Source organism: Colossoma macropomum, unplaced genomic scaffold (genome assembly GCF_904425465.1).
Source record: "Colossoma macropomum unplaced genomic scaffold, Colossoma_macropomum, whole genome shotgun sequence".
Taxonomy (NCBI): Eukaryota; Metazoa; Chordata; class Actinopteri; order Characiformes; family Serrasalmidae; genus Colossoma; species Colossoma macropomum.
Window position 1 is genome coordinate 40741805 of NW_023494805.1, and position 16708 is coordinate 40758512.

At 39.7% G+C, this 16708-nt stretch overlaps 1 protein-coding gene across 1 annotated transcript in view; it reads right to left on the reverse strand.

The window, feature by feature from the left end:
• Positions 1 to 16708, reverse strand: part of dpp6b (dipeptidyl-peptidase 6b) — a 202952-nt gene that overhangs the window by 31613 nt on the left and 154631 nt on the right. The window contains exon 8 of the mRNA XM_036596652.1: positions 8550 to 8670. Coding sequence (XP_036452545.1) covers positions 8550 to 8670 — 121 coding nt within the window. The remainder of the gene's footprint in view (positions 1 to 8549; positions 8671 to 16708) is intronic.

The window sequence follows — 16708 nt, forward strand, 5'->3', positions numbered from 1 at the left end:
TACATATATCTACAGAATATAGTCGTGATATGGTTCTAAAATTAATAGCTCAAAATGTTTCAGCCTTTTACAACACACAGTCGTATGCAAAGGTTTGGGCACCCTGGTCATGTTTTGACATGTTTTATGAAGATCTGCACATTTTAATGCACACTTACTGTTTATTTACTGAATTTAACATATTGGAAAAAATAAAACAGATTGTTGCTTCTGCAAATTTTTTTTTTGTTTTTGTTTAATTCATTTTTCTCTTGGAAAAATGTGTGATTTCTGTAGAGAATATTTTATTTTATTTTCATGTAGAAATCAACAAAACGTGTCATTTGACCAGGAGGGTTCAAACTAATAGTGTTATGAAAATTTGAATGGAAAAAAAAAAACCCAATATAGAAATATTGTAAAAACAGACTAAAAATCTTTATCAGATTTGAGAATTGTGTGGGCGTGGCCTAATATTCTAATCTGCATACAGACTGACAGCCCTCAGTCCAACAATCCCAGCCTGTGAAAAGGAGAAATGAGGGAAACGTGCAGTACATATCCAGGTGGTGTTGTAGACTCTGCTGCGTCCACTCACCAAAAAAAAAAACAGTTTTTATATGCCGACATCTCAAAGAAGGTTCTTATTCAACTTACGGCTGGTGTAGCCACTGACCAAACAAACGGATGACTGGACATTCTTGCTTGCTAGGTTAGGTTTTGCTCATCGTTTCTCTCAATAAGTTAAAACTTAAAGCTTTCATCTCTGAGAGAGAGGAGAAAATCAAGCTGCTTCAGATCTGAAAACATCCACAGGTGTTTCTGTCCATCCTTCCACAGTGAGAAGACGACTCAGCGCTGTGGGTCTGAAAGGATGTGTAGCTGTCAAGAAGAACCTCACTGAGAAAAGGAGACGGACACACCAAACAAAGAAGCTGAACAATGGACTGACCACCCCAGAGTCCAGACCTCAAAACCACTGAATGTGTTTGATTACTTCAGAAAATGATCAACCAGCTTCTAAGACTGAACTTTGGAGGTGTGAAAAAAATACCCTGGAAGATTTCTATGAAAAACTGCGAGCAAGTCTAAAAGTGTCCATATTTTATGTGGCTACAGTGGCTTCTGTATAATTATTTTTGTAAAATAAAGTGTTTTCAGACCTGAAACAGCTTGATTTTCTCCTCTCTCTCCAAGATGAAAGCTGTAAGTGCTGTTTATATGATGGGGCAGTGTTAGTGGTCTTCCAGGTGGTTGTTAGGAGACACATTTACTCTTTGAAACATTTTTTGAACTCCAGTTTTGGAAACCGGTCTTTTTTCCACTTCTTTTATTTTTACTTTCTCTGTCCTTCCTTATGGAAGGGAATTATCTTATATCTAAAATGGCCTGGAAATGAAAAAAAATGAAAAGTACATTTGCAGGTGTGTCCAAACGTTTGTCTGATCCTGTGTGAGGACACCTACAATAAGCTCAGAGGGGATCCTAGAGAGCAGGACTGTAATCCTCCATCCTTCACCCTCTCAAACAAGCCTCTACAGCTAAGCTTCAGACAGCACGCAATCAAAAATTCCATCATTTCCAGGAGCGGAAGAACCAACCGTATCCGCCGAGGGCGAGTGAGGGGGAGAAAAAACTCGAGTACATGTCAGTGTCAAACCTTCGAAGTGAGAAATGGAAAAACGGGAGTGGTGGAGGCGGGATTTATGAGCTGTGTCTCATCAGATCGGAGCAGCAGGGTGGATATGTTTCATTTCGGAGGGCCTGTCGCCTCGGCACCACCTGAGCTCAGAGCAGCAGCAAACACTGAACAATGACTACGAGTCATTGTCGAGTCAAGTCAGCTTTAAACGACCTGTCCATGCTTCACGTACAAATTCCTTCTCTCACAAAAACTGTTGCTAGGTTGGATAAACATCCCCATGAAGATACAAATTTTTTGCACATTCTTTTAACCATAAACTGAGCGACATTTTTTGACTATCGTTAACCAGCAAACCTAAAATCAAGGACACAACCCATTAAAATTTAAATCATAAAACAGACAGTTCTGTTTTGAAATCTAATCTGATGCTCAAAGCCACTGTAACATACCTGGTGCACACAACTCAACTCTGTGTTAATGTGATCATTAAGCTTTTCTGAGTACCAGACAGTTGGGTGAGCACTTACAGAACCCTGAACACCTGCATGGATCATCACAAAAAAACTTTTTTTTGAACAATTATTTAAAGCCTGTCAACAACAGCAACCACAGTATAGTAACTTTATGGTAACAAGCTGATTGGACGGCAGCCCACAATACCATTATCTTATTTCTAGAGCATTTTTCAGGCTTCAAACACTCACTGGAATTTCTGAATGAGTGTCTCTTCTTCACAAAATGATCCTTAAGAACAATAACAGTTTCATAATTAACCATAACTTTAAGCACATTCACTACTGCAGTTCCAAATACATCCAGCAGGATGTGTGTGTGTGAATGCCCAGCTGCAGTGTGCTGTGTTGCTCTGATAGAATGTAGCTCTCTCATTCAAATACAGCTTTTATGAGTCACTTGTACAGGATTTACCCCTTGTGTGGTGTTGATGTGTTTGTTACTCAGTGGTCTGCTGGACCCACCACATTATTATTTTATAAATCAATACAGCCATAACAATTTATGTAAAAATACCAGATGTTTAAAATATCACAAGTGTCCAGCGTAGGGTTCTCCTTTAGCAGCTGTAGCCAGTCAGCAGCCTGTCCATGTTGTCCACCCTCACACACACACACACACACACACACACACACTAACAGCAGACCATGTAGGAGGAGAACAGAGTGAAGGACACAGCACCTCCACAGTTTTACTCCCCGCAGGTTCCCCCAACACCACATGTGTAGTATAAATGTGTGGGGGGTGAACAGAGTGAAGACACTGAAAATGGGTTATTTTATATGTTCTTCACAGAAAATGAGTAAAGGCCAAGAATCTGAGGCTGAAATAATAATAAATCACATCATTTTTCTATTGGTAAACACTGAAAATGGGTCCCACAGACCTGAACACCACACAAGCGTTAAAAGTCATGTATTTAGATGTTCATTGTAAAAATGTAAAAAAAAAATGTATTGAAAATTAGAATTCAAGCTCAAATGGCTGCAAGGCCACTAAAACTGTGATAACTGTCACCCCCTGAATGCAGCTCTCAGTCCTGAAGAGTGGCTGGCTAGAGTAAAAGCCCCCCCCCCGCGCCAGAAAACTCTGCCTGGAGCGTCAATGATGACACCATGGCTGGTGTTTTCCTCCTCATCAACCAGAACCACACAAACAGAGAGGAGCTCTCTGGTTTCAGCGCCGCTCTCACCAGAGCCACCACCACCAAACTCGCGTATATCAGAGACTCCATCATACTGAAATCAGCAGATTTACATTTACATAGCACATTTATTATTTGACATCTCATCAAACTGGTTGTTCCTCCATGGTATACCAGCCTCATCACATCTTACACTGAGCATTTCTCTTATCGTCTGATAATTTAACATCTCTGCTCTTTTAGCTTCTTGCGGAAAGAGGTGCAGTTTGTTGAGCTCTGAAGCATTTTGATCTGATTGTCTGAAAGAATTAAAAAAAATTTGTATTTTCAACATTTTCCGTATATAAACTACAGTGGTATGAAGTGGTTTGAACACTCTTGTCTAATAACATGTTTGATTTTCAAAGAGAAAATAATTTAACACATCCTCTACAGCAGAGGTCTTTAATTAACATTCAGTAACGTCCAGTTAAAGAAAATTTCCTCAAGCAAAAGTCCGGAACATCATAATGTCAACTTGCATCATGATTCAGTGCCATATACTGTTTACTGAAGGAGCCTAGTAGGTATATCAACATCTTATACAGTCAACAACTGAATATCAAATCAAATAAAGTACAATTCAGTCATATTTCAACAACATTTATTGTCAGTTTTCTCTTTTTAGAGCACGACGTGAAATAACTTCCCTCTGACTCACTTTCCTCTCTGACTGCTGTTCCTCGCCTCGTCCCTCCCTGGTGTGTGCGTCACTCACTCGAGTCTCAGTGCTCATCGTAATGCACAGATCTGATTGGCTGAGTAGCGTCCCATGTGCCGATTAAAATAGGACCACCCCATCAAAATTAAATAATTCTCCATAGTTTATCGGTTATAGGTCCAGGTCTGCATAAGACAGCGTCTGGGTCTGGACTCGGACCGCGGTTTGCCTATTAGTGACCTCTGCTCTACAGAAAACAAACTTCACTATGATGAATTTAGATATTTTTCTGCAAAATGTAAAAATTAAAAAATGAAATAAAATAAAAAAATAAAATTAAATAAAATAAAAATTTAAATGTGCAGACGTGTGTTCTCTGTAGAGGATCTGTTCACTTGTTCAGACTTAGAGAATCAACAAAACATATTATTTGACCAGATGCACCCAAACGACTGTATAACTGTTCTGTCTAAAGGTTTTTGTGATGAAATTTGTTCTAGTTTGGGCTGAAACTGCTGCAGCTTGCAAAAAGGCAAAGCTTCCCAAAACCAAACAGAGAAACGAATCAACGAAAACTTTATTTAATTTAACTGGGTTTGCTTTTTTTATATGTGGCACTACAGTTTGGTGGTGTTTTCTGTCTACTCCAACTTCTTTGCAAACGTCTTCAACTATTAGGTTGTGTTTTTGTGATGTCGCCCATTTTAGTTCCAATCTATTCCTTCAACAGGATTCACACTCCGTCAGACAGACTCGTGGGGCTTTTCTATTTTCAGAGGGAAAACTCCACTGCAGCTCCAGACTCGCTGATCAGGTGTCGACTGCAATACATCAGCGTTTTCGGCTGCGGCGCAGGACGGGTGACCCGCGTCCCTGTTCTCCATCGCAATCACTCACAGAGGCACAATCAACACTCATCACACTGCGCTAATCCCCCACCGTCCACCAGAACACACAGACGGACGGGATTAAAACGTCAGAGTAAGACGCGAGACCCCTCGGCTCGTCTCAATTTTCTACTGCTGGCACAAAACTGTGGACAAGCTGCTTCTCGATTTTCATTTGGAAATAGAGCTTCGTATCAAAATTCACCAAAAAAAAAAAGAAAGAACATAAAATTAAGAACAAAAAGAGAATGCATCATGGCAATGTTTTCGCTACAGACCTACACACTTTAAATAGATGGCTCTTCAAGGGTTCTTTAGTAAAGAAGCCTTGAACACTGCAAAAAATGGCATCTTGTCAAGGGAAATGATCTTAAATCTAGTCAATATATCTAATATTTCCCATTCTGAGATGGTTGTGCACTTATTATAAGATTATCTAGCTGATTTCTAGACACTATTCACTTGTTTTAAGTTATTATTTCATTTATTATAATTATCTCACTCCTCTGGCAGATAATTTGGTTGGTTTTAAGCACATTTCTTACCACAAGCAAAATTATCTGCCAGTGTAGTGCCATAAATTTACTTAAAAAAATAACTTAAAACCAAAAAAAATGTCTAGAAATAAGTTAAATAATCTTAAATTAAGCTTTCAACAATTTAAACGAGAAAAATATTTCATTTATTGACTACATTTAAGACAATTTTACTTTCCAGATACCATTTTTTGTGGTGAAAGTTCACATTTCTGTATAGAACCATGAACACTCAAAGAACCCTTTGCATGATTAAAGGGTTCTTTTCATCTTAAAAACGTTCCTTAGGTCGATGAAGAATGTGCTGAAGTCAAAAAGAGTTCTATATAGCACCAAAAAGGGTTCTTCTACAGTTGTGATGCCAAGCCTATAATAGAAGAACCTAATACAATAATAAATGTATGTAAATATATTGTTTTAAACACATCTGAAAATGTTTGAAAACAGCCAAAATCCTGTCTAATGCACTTCACTGTCTGATACCTTTAGAAATGAATTTGTATTCCAATCTTAAATATTAGAAAACGACCCTTTAACATGACAAAAGCAAGTGTTGTAGGTATTGATACTCTGTGAAAACGCGGTTATGATTTGATATCTTGTTAATTTGAAATACATTGTGTGTGACCGCTGTCCTGCCACATATGTGCGCATGTCAGAGGTCAGTACTGTTCATTCAGTTACTGTATATTTAGTTATATCTGTAATCTATGTTAAAACTACATACAACTGAAAAATATAATGACAAATACAAATAAACATATTTTAAAAATACAGGGTGATTCAAAAAGATTGTTCTGATTTCAAAATGATTTATTTCACATGTAAATCATTACAGATCAATGCAGTGAACTGTAAATGGTTTAAATGAGCATAAAGTTTATCCTGTAATTGTACAAGGTCTCAGTATGAACCTCCTCCAGCTGTACAGACAACATCAACACCATAGTCAAACTCATCCCATACTGGATTGAGCATGTCGGGTGTCGCTGCACTCACGGCTCTTTCAGTGCGATTTCGGAGATCATCCAGTGTTGTGGAACCAACGACGAACGCTCTGAGCTGTTGGAGGTTCACTGCCGATGAAAATCACGCTGCACAGTTATGACGGATTCACTCTTATTGAAGTGGAGAACGCAGAACGCTTTCTGCTCAGGGGTCTCATCTCCTCTCAGACTGAAGGGAGCCATCTTCCACTGACAGTCAGAAACTCTATGACCCCCTCTTTCAATTGGATTGTGATTGGTTCCTAGGAGCCTCACGGTTGTAAACATATGTTGCTTTGAAATTAGATGAATCTTTTTGAATCACCCTGTATATGTAACAAATACATTTTCATACATTGCAAAATTACAGTTAATAACTACATCTGGAATGGATTTTTTCCCATATGGGTTCACTAGACTAAACACCGTACATAGAGCTTATCTGCTTGATTCTGTCAGTACGAATTTCCTCAGAATGCTGTCGGAGACTATATCCAAACCTCTGCTCCAACACTGCCCTATAGCTTATGTGCACCATGGCTTATATGAATAGAGTTTTGGTTCTGCCGTACCTGTACTGTCACACACAAACACAGCCGTGTGTGAAATAATCTATATTTCATTAGAAGGAAATGAATAGCCTCAAATCAATGTGGTATTTATCTGACACTGAATTATCAGCGTTTAAGCACTAATTACAGTTTGTTCAATAGACACTCTAATTTTCTTTTATAATCACAGAGGAGGTTATAATTAAACATACTGAACTGTTATGTGTACAGTGAGACGCTGTAGCTCAGCTGCTCATGCGCGGTTTGCTAGCCACCCTCTAGTCTCTCATCAATGGTCAGTTTCTGACCACAGAGCTCCTCTTGGCTGGATATTTCAAGGTGGTGGACAACTATCTTAGGTAAAAGAAATGGTTCTATATAGAACCATGAACAATCAAAGTCTTTAGTTTAATCTAGAAATAAAAAACAGAATTGTGAACGTCGTACAAGCTTCACCAGCAAAGGCCATTTTGTCCAAAAGGAGCAGTGTAGAACAGTGTGAATGGAGGGAGAACATTCTAGAACAGTGATTAGGGGAGTACAGTAAAGAACAGTGTGAATAGGAAGAGAACATTCTAAAACAGTGAATAGAGCAGAACAGTGTAAACGGAGGGAATACATTCGAGTGAATTGGGAGAAAAGTGTAGAAAAGTCTGAAAGGAGGAAGAACGTTCTAGAACCATGCAGAACGGTGTGAATGGGGTAAACAGTATAGAACAGCGTTAATAGAGGGAGAACAGTGTTGAGCAGTGCAGAACAGTGTAGAACAGTGTGAATGGGGAGAACAGTGTAAATGGTGGAGAACAGTGTAGAACAGTGTTGAATAGTGAAGAACAGTGCAGAACAGTGTGAATGGGGAGAACAGTGGAGAACAGTGTAGAACAATGTGAATGGGGAGAACAGTGTAGAACAATGTGAATAGGGAGAACAGTGTAGAACAGTGGAGAACAGTGTAGATCAGTGTAAATGGTGGAGAACAGTGGAGAACACTGCCTGTTATTCAGTGTGACTCTTCAACAAAAGCACAAATCACAAAGTGAAGAACACTCATTGAGGATAAACTCCTCCTTAATTCCACCCTTGCAAGAACAGCTGTGAGTAAATCAGTCGTATGACCTAATGACCCACAGCTCGCTCAGCAGTGGAGCGTCTCAAAGAAAGTCATAAAACAAGCAAGTACATTTATTAGCACAGTACTCAGATTAGAGAACGTAAAAAAGGGCTTAATTATACTGTTCAGCACAAAAACAATCAGAATACACTGAATAAATAAATATTAAAGCAGAACACTTCTGTACAGGACAGAAAACTAAGAGACTGGCTAATCTTTTACTAAGGGCAGCATTCGTAAGGCTACAAGACACCTACATAAACATTTATAAAGGATTATCCCAACAAGTGCTTTTTATAAAAGGCTGCTTTTGATAAAAGGCCGATTTCCGTAACATTTCACCTTATGAACAGTTACGACAACTGACGCTTGTTTGGCGAATCATGAATTTTAAGATGTGGCTGTTTCAAACAGCTGAGGTCTGAAATTAGTAGACAACCCCATGCATTTCTGCCATTCTTTGTGAATTTAAAAATTGAAAATATATGTTTCCTCACCTTCATAAAGCCAGTCAGTGAGTCCGTTAAATATGACGCCCTCTTTTCCTGTAGTGACCAAGCGAATTGGTTTGTCCCTCACGGTGGCTTGGTAATAGATGTTGTTCTCAAATATGAAGATCTGTGGAGAGAAATCCCAAAACAGGCCATTTTAAATCTAAGTTCAGAAGCCGAGTGTGCTTGAAAATATTTGTTCAATTGTTGTTGTTTTATGTGCTCTACATCCAGTTCTTTTCTTAGATACACTGTTAGAATTAAAGGTTCTGTGCAGGTAAATATCTCAGACATCAATTTACAAACAATGTAAATGTTCCCTCAAAGGTACAACAGTGGTTTTAAGGTCTGATTGTGAACCTTAAATAAGTGTTTCCAGGTGAAAAGTTCGTATTTGTACCTTTTCATAACCGAATGTTTTAAACAGAACAGTAAAATAAAAGCCTGGAGACGAGACGGGGTGTGTGGAGTCAGTACAGCTTAGAACATATCATTTCAGTGGATTATGGTTCAGTTATGTTCCCTGACTAAAGGTACTGAGATGAACCCTTGAGGGTTCCACCCCAGTGACAAGAGGGGGACTGCCCCAGCGACAGTTTAGCACCTTTATTTCTGAGAGGGCACAGTTTCTTGACTGAGCCAAGAATTTTTCCTATACCATCAGGACCCAAACATGATTTTTACACTGTTTACAATTACAGGTTTGAATTAATCTGAATTCAAGAAGCAAATGCATTCAGATTACTGACACTCTGGCATCCACAGTTCTGAGTATGACTTGCTGGAGAGAGTGACAGCAAATCCAGTGATGGGGTCATCATTTCATTCTAAAATCACAGATTTTTTATTCTTTATAGACAATAAAAGCATTTAGACCATTTTTTATTTACTGTAGATTAGCTTCTGTTGCTGGATGAAACAAATAGAGTCATTTTCCCTTTACACTGTAAGAAAACAGTCCATAAATGTAAAGTTAAGGTAAAAGTAATTCTAACCTGGTTGTATTTATTAGCCTACAGATAAGTGGCTACACTAGCAGGACTGGTTGACACCGCAGAGATTCTCAACAGCTGTACGATGTATTTTCATAATGCATGCCTATTACTATTGAGAGAACACTGATGAACGAAAATATGAAAACCACATAAAATTGTGAATTCCTTGAAACTGACAAGGCTGAGAGACACAATGCTGCACCACAGAACTCGTTAATGTTCGTTAACGTTTCTGAGAATCTGACAAATATTATGTTTGTTACTGTCAAACTAACATCAAGACAATGCTTCAAAAATGAAAGCCACAACAAAAGAGCTTAAAAAAATTAGCTAACGATATCTTACTTTGTTGGTTAACCTTTATAATAATAATAGGTAGCTTTAGCTACTGTTTGAGGTTGATCAATGCTGTTACAACATGTCTAGGTTAATACTGTACCTAACTTAGATGCTTTCTCTTCTCCTGTAATCTTGTTTGAATGCCTGCTTGCAGCTGAGAGGATAATTCTAGCATGCAATGCGTTCTGGGAAATCCAAATGAATTAGAGCAGAATGCTAACAGAGAAAAATGTATTTAAAATTGGGTATAAAGTTTTTAGTCTGAGGTGTATGAGATCTTTTTCAGAAGCACACGTAAACTTAGTGCACTTCATCAACGATGCTGATGAGAATTCGTCTCAGTGAGGAACCGTGACTGTGCTAATCAGCCGAGTGTTTGTCAAAAAGATGACTGACAGCTGAGGGTGATCTGGCGTCGGTGCTAGGAGTTGCAGAGGTTTGCTGGCAGGCGCGGTGGAGGAAGCTTTGAGTCATCCTGCTTTTACTGCGGAGAGAGTTTTCAACACAACTACTCAACAATGTGAGCATCATGACTGAAAAAGAGCAATGCACAGTGCTGAATGAATGAATGAGTGAATAAGTGAATAGTCAAACAAGCTCAACGTGTGGTCAGCAAAGTGACCACGCTACGATTAAAAACATAATGGTTGCTGTGACGATCTCCTTAATACAATTCAGCTGTGTCTTGTTATCCTGCCTATGTATACACCCACTGTCCACAGACTGCAGCCCATCTGTTTCTCTGTGTAACTTGTTAACCCCCCTTACGCTGTTCATCAGTGGTCAGGACCCCCCTGCAGGACCACCACTGAGCAGGTAGTATTTGGGTGGTGGATCATTCTCAGCACTGCAGTGACACTGACAACACAGTAGAGGGTGATAACACCTCATGAACGTTTGTCATTTGCCTCAGGAAGAACACTGTGAGCATGCATACTTCACAGACTATAGGGTGCAAAGAGTTTCAGTGACGTGTTTTGGCCAATTTATGCTTCTCTGTTGAATCTACGCCGCATAACCGTGCACCCTACACTGTAGCCTGACATGTAGTCCTTCATCAGTGGTCACAGGACGCTGCCCACAGGACGCTGTTGGCTGGATATTTTTGGTTGGTGGACTATTCTCAGTCCAGCAGTGACACTGAGGTGTTTAAAAACTCCAGCAGCTCTGCTGTGTCTGATCCACTCAGACCAGCACAACACACACTAACACACCACCACCACGTCAGTGTTACTGCAGTGCTGAGAATGATCCACCACCCAAATAGTACCTGCTCTGTTGGGGTCCATGGGGGTCCTGACCACTGAAGAACAGGGTAAAAGGGGGCTAACAAAGTATCAGAGAAACAGATGGACTACAGTCTGTAACTGTAGAACTACAAAGTGCACCTATGTAGTAAGTGGAGCTGATAAAATGGACAATGAGCGTAGAAACAAGGACATAATGTTATGCCTGATCGGTGTATTAATTAAGTTGTTCATTAGCATTTTGCTAGTGTTAATTTGTGTTAATCGAATGAAGAAAAGCTACTTAAGAAGTGAAATCACTGCAGTAAACATTGATATGTGATGAAATCCCAGCCCAAAAATGACAACATGGCCAATATAACTGGTGAAGTTGTTTCTACATTACTGTGTACTGCCTCTGCATCTGTGTCGCACCTTTTTGAGTCAGCAGAACCTCCGTCTTCCTGGTACCTGTGACCTACCCAGCACCTGAATTCATATATACTATGTACTGATTACGTAGTAAACTACATACACAACTATTGAGTTAACGAACATAAAGCCAGTTTCTTCATTCATATCCTAATATGTGGAAAAAAGAAACCCCTTCTATGAGTAGCTGTGCACAAACTTTTGCTCGGTTCTGTATGTAATCAGTTTATCATTGATCTAGTCATGACAGCGGCTGCAGTACATTACGTACCAGACTGCTCATTTCCTACATAGATCGGAAGCGGACTGCACACCATCGTTACTGTGGAAGTGAATATTAATGAGCTATGCTGTTATTAATGAGGCAATTAGCGCATTCGAAGAGTATCGCTGTATATTGTATGCAGGGAAATGGAGTTTGGGGGAGAGATGTGGTGTAAGAGGGAAGTTACAGGCTTCAAAAAGAAGGCGAGATGAAAAGGGAGCTTTCAAAGGCATCCAAAAGAGCATGGTGCTGACGTCAGGGAGAGACTCAGTGTGACAGAGTGTGTCCCAGCTTGTGACTGACAATGACATTTTGTCAACAGTGTCTCTGCCTTCGCTGTCATCTACAGTGCTGGTTCCCTGCCAGAGCTCTGCTTAACCCTTTAATATCTACCAAAAAGCAGCTATTTTTGTCTTTCAATCTGCTCCTCTACATTAATAACGTGCTTTCTCACCAATGTTGTCACACTTTAATACACTATGTGGCCAAAAGTATGTAGACACCAAAACATCATCTGGGAAGGCTTTACACTAGATGTTGGAACACTGCAGTCAGGATTCACTTACATTCAGACACAATAACATTGGGCACCGATGTTGGGCAATAAGACCTGGCTTGCAGTTGCCACTCCAGTACATACCAAAGTCACTGGACGGTGTTGAGGTCAGGGCTCTGTGCGGTACAGTCAAGTTCTTCAACACCAAACCATTTGTTTATGGAGTTCTCTTTGTGCACAAAAGCATCAGCCCTTGTTGCATGCTCTAGCATTAAGATTTCCCTTCGCTGAAAATAGGGGGCCAAAGCAGCACTGCTGTGTCTGATCCACTCGTACCACCACGACACACACTAACACACCACCACCACGTCAGTGTTACTGCAGTGCAGAGAATGATCCACCACCCAAATAGTACCTGCTCTGTGAGGGTCCATGGGGGTCCTGACCACTGAAGAACAGGGTAAAAGGGGGCTAACAAAGCATCAGAGAAACAGATGGACTACAGTCTGTAACTGTAGAACTACAAAGTGCACCTATATAGTAAGTGGAGCTGATAAAATGGACAATGAGCGTAGAAACAAGGAGGTGGTCATAATGTTATGCCTGATCGTTGTAGGTATCATGCAGCTTCTTTTACACAGTGACAGAACTCACAATAGCTCACATAAAAGCTCCAATTCCACAACCGGATCCATTTTACTGACCAAAGTGGACATGCACGCTCAGTAAGTAAGTTAGGGCTAATCTCTATTCCATCTTCCTCTAGACGTCTGTTTTCCCCTAATCCTGCATCTGTGGCGTGTCATTGCCTCCCCTTGAGGGTGTCTGAAGGGTGACCTTCAGTGCGATCACGCTGCTGGGGGTTTGGCTCTTGCTGATTTCTCTGTTGCTGCAGACTAATTGCCTGAGGTCTCAGAGCCACGCTGAGGCTGAGCAGCCACAGATTACACACCTGATGCTCATACACACAAACACACTAGCACACAAGGATTTTCAGAAATCTCGGACACAAACACCGACTAGCCACTTCGTTAAGTCCACCTCCTTGTATCTACACAGTTTGAGTATTTTATCAGCTCCACTGATAAATTCTTTTGTATTCTTTCTATAAATTCTTTTCTTTTTTTCACTGATAAAAACCTTTTGGCCTTGAAACGTATTCAATGCAAGTATGCAAACACAAATGACAGAGCCTGGTCAAAGCATCGCAAAGCCTTCTGTACAAACTCGCTGTGCATTCTTACATTGCTGTGGTGGTAAAAACATTCAATGTGAGGGGGTGATAAAGGACAAATCAGAGCAGAATCTGCTGTTACTCCCAAAGAATTTGCTTAATGGTGTTGCTGTAAGTCTAACCATGCTTTTACAACACAAGGTGACCAGTAAGTTTCTATGAAAGGACGTGACTACTACATGCGATTTAGCATTAGGCAAGAAGGGACACTGCGGCAGAGTGACAAGTCTAAACTTTGCGCAAATGAATTATGTCGTGGTGACGTGTTAGTCTAAGTAATCGGCTCCGACAAATGCCTTGGACCAATCGTGGACACAGATTGTCTGAAGTCCCAAATCTATACTCTATAAACTTCCTGTTCCTACCAGCATCTCATTCCTTTTCCCATAGGTTTCATGCGAAAAATGGAAGACAAACTTAACTGTAGTTCTTATTTTAAACAAACACACACAATGCCATTGATGAGAGGCACTGCTCTTATGGACTACTAACAGCTACCTGAGAGCTCCCCTTGTGGAGAATCCTCCTGCTAAACGTGAGTGAGTGAGTTACCAGGCAGGTTTATCAGGTGCTTCACATCTAACAAAACGGCTACATACACATTTTTGCAACACTGGCAGCCTCAAACACAACCACAACAGACAAACTAGAGGTGACATTAGAAACTTCTCACCACCTATCGTGAATGTTCGATCATTGTTCTTCAACAACATTAGCTGCAACTGCAAGTGAAAGCTAGTATAAAGGAGAACATCCAACTGAAGACAAACAGCTTGAGCTCAAACGAACAATCATTACTCACTGCTGCCCTCTAGTGTTATTTTCGACCCTTGTGTAACTTGTCTGAATGAATGTGATTTGTACGTTCCCTTATTTTAAGGGGGGGCGAGAACACTTTTCAACACCTGTTCTTACACATGCACACGCAGCAGTACTACAGTACACAGCAGTTCAATCCCCGTACGCTACATCTGCTTAAGACTCACATGGATCAGTAATCATAGGCAGTTTATTAAATCATCCCCTTTATAACTGAGGGAAAGCTAGACTGCAGCTGCAGGCAGCTCATGCCAAATGAGCACTGATCTAATGCAGACAGTTTCAGCTCCAATGGCTCGATTACAAAATCAGCAAAGACATCTGCCCATCTTCAAAAACTGATGTGTCTCAAAACTTTCATGTGTGTGTGTGTATATACATATATATATATATATATATATATATATATATATATACAAATATATACATATATATATATATATATATACAAATATATACATATATATATATATATATATATATATATACAAATATATACATATATATACATATATGTATCTCACTGTTGTCAGAAGAAAACCTTGTATCTCCATTTTTGATCTCCATTTTCCAGTTTTTGACATCATTTGAAAAGACCTGTTGCCCTTTACACTGTATGTAAATTTCATGATGAATGGACTAAAAGAAACGGTAGATATATATATATATATATATATATATATATATATATATATATATATGTATATACACACACATACAGTTATAATATTCTGTTCGGTATCCCTCAGCGTCATCACTTTGTCTAGTCTTTAAACTGGAAAATCTCACTCTAGAGAATACTGCAGCGTGAAATAATAACACTGTAGTGACTAAAGGGTTGAAACGATATGCCTGATTTACATATGCAGTCCATCGTCCTGCAATTACAAGTGTGTTGAATTACATTTTGTTGATTTTTAAGTGAAAAAAAGAAACATCCTTAAATGTCTAAGTGAAAAAACATCCTTAAATATGGCAACTTTCTGTAAAATTTAGTGCATAATTTACATTTATTTTATTTGTGGAAAAAATACAAGATAAAATATAAAATATGGCATAACTTCTGCACAGGCCACATTTTATGCTCCATTTTCTTTTCCAATATGAAAAGAAATGTAGCAAATAAACAGTGATTGTGCATTAAACTGTGCAGAAGTGTGTTCTCTATAGAGGATGTGTAACTTATTTTCAATTATTTTTATTTTCAACACAACATGTCATTTAACCAGGGGAGCCCAAACTGTTGCATAAGACTGTATGTACTGGGGCGTCCACTGAGGTTTTACCACCACATCCCTCGATATGATGTGTATCACATGTATGTATATCTGCTTTTCGCACATATTTACATGCTGAAGGTCATCAGAAGATGAGACTCCCAGTATCTTCACCAGGACTGAAGCTGTGCCACCCTGATGCCATCTGCTACTGTGTGTGTGTGTCTGCTCAGCCCTGCCAGGCCTCATCACACACACTCACATAGACACTATTTCTCTGTGGACATCAGCATGTGGGTCATCCTCGCTCTCTTCTTCACTCTAACACTTTCCTGGACCTCCAGTTCGCCTTCAACTCAGGAGGTCACCTTGTTTTTAGAGAAACTGATATCTGATCATATTCAAGTTGACTAAACACAGGAGGCACTTTTCTACTGAAACGACAATATGGAAACACCTCTGCTGACAGAGCAGTAACACGACACGCTTAGCACTTTTAATAAGTTAAAAACTAAGCATGTGCATTCTGATTACGTTTGAAATTCAAGGATCCCTTTAATGCTGCGTTTATATTCTGACATTGACAGCAAACCTGGATAGTTCAGTGTTTTTAATGGAGCAGTGACATAAAATTCTGACATCAAGAGCTGCAGCAGTGGAGTCAACCGGATTTTGCGAGCCAGCATGTTTAAAGTGATTTTAGTCAGTTTTTGAGTCGATCTGGTCAGAGCCGACTGAATATCATCATTTACAGCTTCATTTTTTTGCTGTCGTTTGCTGTGCCACGTGAGGGGGCAGCGATGCTCGATTAACTGTCCAAACGAGCTCTGACTGAGCAGTCAGACAATCAGATGGATTTCTGAGATGTCACAAATTTTGGTTTCTTGTCTCACAGTCTGAGCCGATCTCAGGGAACGCTCCTACACCAATAACCATGAATACAGTGATTTGTTAAACTGTCTTTGTGGAGCTGCCTGGCTTTTAGTTTCGGTGCATAGTGTGGCACAAGTTAGCGAAGCTGTTGTAGCAGTTTGTCAGCGGCTGAATCTCATAGTGCGCTATGCAAGTTCTGTCTTCTACACTAAAGTAGTGCACTATTTGTCCAATACTGAATTGTGCTCACATGATCAAATCCCAAATGG